The sequence below is a fragment of the Rana temporaria genome, chromosome 4 (genome assembly GCF_905171775.1).
Source record: "Rana temporaria chromosome 4, aRanTem1.1, whole genome shotgun sequence".
Lineage (NCBI taxonomy): Eukaryota > Metazoa > Chordata > Amphibia > Anura > Ranidae > Rana > Rana temporaria.
The window spans coordinates 32674949-32681901 of NC_053492.1; the positions used below are offsets into that span (position 1 = coordinate 32674949).

Below are 6953 nucleotides of genomic sequence, written 5' to 3' on the forward strand. Positions count from 1 at the left end.
CACATCAGCACTCTTCCGCCCTCACAGCGATGGTGCTCATTTTGTCAGAACACGGACTTCTTCAATGTCGAAGGTGCGGCTGGGAGCAGAGAGATGACATCATCTCTGCCGGCCTGCCCCACATCTCCGCTCTCCTGCCCTCACTAAATGTGAGGGCACTGTCACCGGTGCAGCAACAATGCGCATTTTGTGGCGCTGGCATGGCAAGTGACAATCCACATCATTTGGCAAGTGGAAACCCACATCTGGCGGCAGGTGACGTGACAATCTGCAAATGGTGGCAGGTGACGTGGCAAGTGACAATCTGCAAATGGTGGCAGTTGATGTGGCAAGTGACGGTGGCAGGTGACACGCTGCATCTGGTGGCATGAGATGTGGCAAGTGACAGACCCAGGGCTCCCACTGATTCTGCATTATGGTAAGTTGAACAACTTCAATATATATTAGAATGTAACAATAGAAACAATGCGCTTCAATCACCCTGACACCATATCAACCATGGTGCCATGATGATTGAAGCGCCAACACCAGCCATTGCCCGTGAAAAATTGCTTACTACCGGCGTGCCCAAGGCCCCCCCCACCAGCCTGCAAAAAGGTTATTGACTGCTGCTATGAACTCTAGCCCCAGATCTTTTGCAAACCTAGCAACGCCCCTGCCAGTCAGGCCTTGTACAGACGAGCGAACATGTCCGATGAAAACGGTCCGCGGACATGTCCGCTCGGAGATTTTGGTCTGATGGTTGTACACACCATCAAACCAAAATCCCCGTGGACAGACAGCGCGGTGACGTGGCGGTGATGTTGACACCGCCACGTCCGCAAACCCGGAAGTTCAATGCTTCCACGCATGCGTCGAATCACTTCGACGCCATGCGCGGGTTCTCGGGCCAGCAGACATGTCCGCTGAGTCGTACTGACCATCGGACATGTCCGACGGACAGGCTTCCAGCGGACAAGTTTCTTAGCATGCTAAGAAACTTTTGTCCGCTGGAAACCTGTCCACTAGGCCGGAAAATTGTCCGGTCGGCCCTACACACGACCGAACATGTCCGCGGAAACTGGTCCGCGGACCAGTTTCAGCAGACATGTTCGGTCGTGTGTACGAGGCCTCAGATTACTTTTACCCTTAGGACAGAAAAACAAGGAGGTCCTGGAGCTCCCTTTACTGCAATTAGAAAACATACAGAATGTACAGAAAAAAAACACACAAGAATCAAATCACAAAGCTAACATAAGTATACTTATTTTCAACAAGTGACAGCTGTTTTCCATTGAGTCCAATGAAATTTGAAATCGACATATACATTGCCGAAAATAGTTCAATTTTTTTGAGTTTTTTGAGGGGGGGAGGGGGGGACGGGGTAATATTTTTTAGAAAGTAATTGCATACACTACATTACCAAAAGTATTGGGACGACTGGGTCTGTAGGGTTCAATATTGAGTTGGCCCGCCCTTTGCAGCTATAACAGCTTTGACTCTTCTGGGAAGGCCGTCCACAAGGTTTAGGAGTGTCTATGGGAATGTTTGACCGTTCTTCCAGAAGCACATTTGTCAGGTCAGGCATTGATGTTCTATCAGGTTGAGGTCAGGACCCTATGCAGGCCAGTAAAGTTCCTCGGTACTGTGTCGCTTTAACTCATAATTGCGCGGTCGTGCGACGTGGCTCCCAAACAAAATTGGTGTCCTTTTTTCCCCACAAATAGAGCTTTCTTTTGGTGGTATTTGATCACCTCTGCGGTTTTTATTTTTTGCGCTATAAACAAAAATAGAGCGACAATTTTGAAAAAAAATTCAATGTTTTTTACTTTTTGCTATAATAAATATCCCCCAAAAACATATATAAAAAAACTTTTTCCTCAGTTTAGGCTAATACGTATTCTTCTACATATTTTTGGTAAAAAAAATAGCAATAAGCGTTTATCGGTTTGCTTTGCGCAAAATTTATAGCGTTTACAAAATAGGGGATAGTTTTATTGCATTTTTATTAATTATTTTTTTTTTTACTACTAATGGCGGCGATCAGCGATTTTTTCATGTGACTGCGACATTATGGCGGACACGGCGTAGTAAATCTACAGAAGCGCCCCTAGCGGCCAACGTAAATATGCACCCAAGATACAACGGCGTAGGAGACTTACGTCGGTCGTATCTTGCTAAATTCAGGCGTATCTCAGTTCCTGAATAGGCGCATAGATAAGACGGCGCACATTTGGACTTACGACGGCGTATCTGGAGATACGCCGGCCGTCGTAAGTCCTTTCTGAATCCGGGCCCTACGCTTTGCCCGCAGAAAATCAGATCATGTGTATAAGGCTTAAGACTGGGATGCTATTAAAGGTCATGTGCGTGTAAAGGCAGGCGTCCCAATACTTTTGGTAATATAGTGTACATCCCCTTAGCAGTGAAAAAGCAGAAAACTAATTCAGTTATTCCATCAATCTTCACAGGCAGGCCCTTTCACCCACTTACAGTCTGACGTTTGGCGATTTTTTGTCCTCTCCTACGCCCAATCAGCTGCGCTCTTGACTCCCGCCGGGGCCCCTCAATGGCATCTCCTTCCCGAGCCTCTTCCACTGGCTCATGAAGTTCCCAGTTCGGCAAAACGACTTCTGCTCTCAGCATTCTGACTGGCTAGCAAGGACTTCACATCTTACTATATAAACGTGCTTTAAGCAGAATTAAAAAAAGAGGAAAAAAAAAGAAAAAAACGTTTCCCAAAGCTCATTAAGGAAAATGAATTTGGAGAGAGCGGAAGATTCCTTTGGGATAATTTATGTTTCATCCCCCAAGCTGTGTAATGAGAACGGCGCGCTCTGCGTGGCTCTTATCAGCTTCAGACGTGTAATGAAGGGGATGTTTTAGGTTGCTCTCTTTGTGGTTTTATCTGGCTGCCCGGCCAGCACTTTTTCTCCAGCCATTGCCAAGATGCCAGAACCCAAAATACGCCCCGTCTACTTCTCAGATACCTTCAGGACACCCAGATGGATTGTGCTTTATGCAAAAGGCCACCGCCGTGCATTGAAAAGATCGCTCCACCCAAAAGTGTTATAGCTAGATTCAGGTACGGTGGCGCATACTTGCGGCGGCGTAGCTTAAGGCATTTAGGCTACGCCGCCGTAAGTTAGCGAGGCAAGTACATGATTCACAATGTACTTGCCTGCTAAGTTACGGCGGCGTAGCCTAAAGGGGGCGGGCGTAAGGGCGCCTAATTCAAATTTGTCTGAGGGGGCGTGTTTTATGCTAATGGGGTTTGACCTTACGTTTTTGACATTTTCTATGAACTGCGCATGCGCCGGGTGCCTACATTTCCCAGTTTGCATTGCGGCGAAGTACGCCGCACGGGCCTATTGATTTTGACGTGGACGTAAACTACGTAAATCCCTATTCACGGACGACTTACGCAAACAGCGTAAAATTTTCGAATTTCGACGCGGGAACGGCGGCCATACTATTCCATCTATTTAATGGAATAACTTTAGGCCGCTAATGCGTTACGTAAACGGCGTAAATGTACTGCGTCAGCCGGGCGTACGTTCGTGAATCTACTGTGTATCTACTGATTTACATATTCTACGCCGACCGCAATGGAAGCGCCACCTAGCGGTCAGCCTAAAAATTACATTTTAGGATACGAGGGTGTAAGACACTTACGCCGCTCGTATCTGAGCCTAATTTAAGCGTATCTGGTTACCAGAATACGCTTAAATTAGCGCAGACGTAAATTATGACTTAGGCTGGCGTATCTACTGATACGCCAGCCTAAGTCTCTCTGAATCTGGCGATTAGTTCCGTTTTAGGTGGATTCTATGGCTACTTTCACACCGGGGCGCTTTGCAGGCGCTATAGTGCCAAAAATAACGCCTGCAAATCGCCCTAAAAGAGCCGCTCCTCTGACTCCAGTGTGGAAACCCGAGGGCTTTCACACTGAAGCGGTGCGCTGGCAGGACGCTCAAAAATGGCTTGCCAGTCGCATCTTTGAGGCGCTATAGGAATAGTAGTGAATACACCGCTCCTAAAGCGCCCCTGCCCATTAAACTCAATGGGCAGCGCCGGCGAACCACTGCTGCAGTGCTTTGTGGGCAGTATTAACCCTTTTTCGCCCGCTAGCGGGGGTTAAAAGCGCCCCACTAGCTGCCGAGTAGCACTGCAAAAACGATGATAAAGTGCCACTTAAAATCGCGGCACTTTACCACCGATGATGCAACGCCCCAGTGTGAAAGTAGCCTAATAGGCTAAGTCACCCTATTCTTCATAGAGTGTGGGAGCGGTGGCTTTAGATATCGAGAGTTCCAGTACCCAATGAGGCACATGTTCGCTTTAAAAAGTATTTCCAGACAACTCATAGGAGCGATAGTTGACATAATGATATGTAGCAAACACCACAACTGTGATAAAACCAACAGATGTAGCAGGTTAGGGTGACCAGACGTCCCTGGTTTCTGGGGACAGTCCCCGGATTGAGGACGCTGTCCCCTGAGCCCATCTGTCCCCAGGCCTGTCCCCGGATCTGTCATCTCAGCAGTGTCCCGGAGGTAGAGTGGGCGGGGACTCCCAAATCCTGTCCACCAATTACACCCCACGGTGTTACTTTTTACAAAACAAACATCTCCGGACCCCCTATGCTCAGAGGGGTCGGGGGACAGTAAGCGGACTATTTCTTCATTTTTTGGTTTAGTCGGATTAATCCTCCGCAGCGCGCTACACAGTTGAAGCCCGGCCTCTTCAATATGAAGACCGTGAATGCCTTAACCTGAAAATGAAGAAATAGTCCGCTTACTGTCACCCGTCTCCCACTGAACACAGGGGGCCCGGAGACATTTGCATACAATAATTCCATACACACATACCACAAACACTGCATATATCATTTGAGGAAAATATGCTTATAAAATAGTTTACCATTTGGCAATAAAAAAATAAAATTTCCCCGGATTTCAGTTTAAAAATCTGGCCACCTTACCCTAGGTAGGTGCTAGAAGTGAAGATTTTTGTGATAGCTGCTAGGCAGGTAAATTTAGTTAGGCCTATGCTGCATGCTAGGCCTGCTTGTTTCGTTTTCTGGGGCAGGGAGTGGTTAGTGTAGCAGTGGGTGTGACCACCTACAGGTTTTGGGCGCTTCCCCTGCTTCCAGGGAGAATGTTCTGGAAGAGGAGCAGGGCTGAGAGCTGGAGTGACAAAGAGCTCATGTGAGGAGCCCTAACCAATCCCCAACTGGAATTGACAGGGGGCAGGCCTCCTTCATAAGCTCAGGTCCAGACCACTGGAGGGGAGTTGGCAGCTGGATGAAGTAAAGAATGGAGTGTTAGATCACAGCAGAAGGCCCACCCCCATCTGGGGGGGGGGGGTACGCGCCTCGGTGGAGGAGCCCGGGGGCTGGAAGGGAGCCTCATCCTTACACGGTCATGGAAGAGGTGTCCTGGAACAGAGGGGCTGGAGAAGCGATCGCAAAGCATGTCCGGATAAGTTCTTCACCATGGACTCAGGGCAGGAGAAGGTTCCATGAGTGAGGCACAGTGGATATCTGGAGGAGGCATGCCAGGGGAGCTGGGTGCAATGCCAGAGGAGAGACTGTGTTCCAGGGTCACCAGCAGGTGTGTTTTAGCATCACCAGCAGGTGTGTTTCAGCATCACCAGCAGGTGTGTTCCAGGGTCACCAGCAAGTGTGTTTCACCTCTTGAAGATTTACCCCTCTTCAGGACCAGGCCATTTTTTTGTGATGTTGCACTGCGTTACTTTAACTGACAATTGCGCGGTCATACAACGCTGTACCCAAATAAGATTTATGTCATTTTTTCCCACAAATACAGCTTTCTTTTGGTAGTATTTGATCACCACTGCGTTTTTTATTTTTATAAACAAAAAAAATTTGGAAAAAAAAGTGTAGCGCCCCCTTACTTTCAGTATGGGCTCTACGCCAAAGTTAGTGGGGAATGGGAGAGTTACCTTGCTTCCATTCACAATTTGTTTACATTTTTGGACTTCTGTCATTCCAGAAGTGTCCGCTGGGTCAGTCTGTGGTCCAGGGATGCAATACCTTTCCTGGCCAGCAGTTGGCGCCAGAGGGGTTCTGGCAGAGTGAGCTTTCTTCAGCAGCCAATTAGAGGAGTTTTTCCCTCGCAAGGCTGGTGGGGAGGGGTATATCTGCGACAGGTGTCATGTGTTCTAAAATCTTTGCGGGGTCCCGGTTCCAGGTGCGGCATCCACCTTCAGGGTGCGCGCATCCATGGACCCCGCCGGCGTGGCCCACCTGGCCGAAATTGCATACTACTTGGAACCTCATCCGGAGGTACAAGGGGACCCCAGTGACTCACTTGGTTCCCGGTTCTATTGAAAAGATCCCAGGCTGGGTGCCGTACGATTGGGGAGTCGGTTTGAGGGGGACCCGGAGGCAGGTTGTCCAACAGAGCCTGAACAAACCAATTGGGGATCTGGTGACCAGAGTACTGACAGGTATGCTTGCTGTCATCTGGTGACCAATGCAGAAATCTACTGGGAGGATTCGCTCCATTTATCTACCTAGCTCAGTCATTGTAATTGGCCTGTGGCGGAGGCCCTAGAGCCAGGCCTGTGAGACAGGCCTGTTCCTCCCAGAAATCCTAAGTGAAATCTCGGATGCCAGGCCTGAACAAAAATAAAAGGGTCTATCCGGGGGCACTTTACCCACTCAGTTGGAGTGGCGACGAGTTACAAATTGGTACTATACAGAGCAGTACTGACTGCTCCATTTAATATCCAGGCCTGATACTGCAAGGTTCTCTCTTTATCTCTTCATCAACCTTGTCCTTCCCAATTGATATTGATGTTGGCCTGGAAAATAAAGCATTGGAAAAAAACCTTTATTCACTGTCTGGACCTTCGCTCACTGTTTGTTTCCTACAACTACACCCCTGGGCCACATCAAGGTAACTCAACATGCCAATCCCAAAAACAAACCAGCAGCTCCTGCGGGA

At 48.5% G+C, this 6953-nt stretch overlaps 1 protein-coding gene across 2 annotated transcripts in view; it reads right to left on the bottom strand.

Moving 5' to 3' along the window:
- Positions 1–3103, bottom strand: part of LOC120936090 (transcription factor 23-like) — a 29288-nt gene extending 26185 nt beyond the window's left edge. For both annotated transcript variants that reach the window (XM_040348204.1, XM_040348203.1), the window contains exon 1: positions 2473–3103. In XM_040348204.1, the coding sequence (XP_040204138.1) occupies positions 2473–2625 (153 nt within the window). In that variant the 5' untranslated portion in view covers positions 2626–3103. The remainder of the gene's footprint in view (positions 1–2472) is intronic.
- Between the last annotated feature and the right edge of the window lie 3850 nt (positions 3104–6953).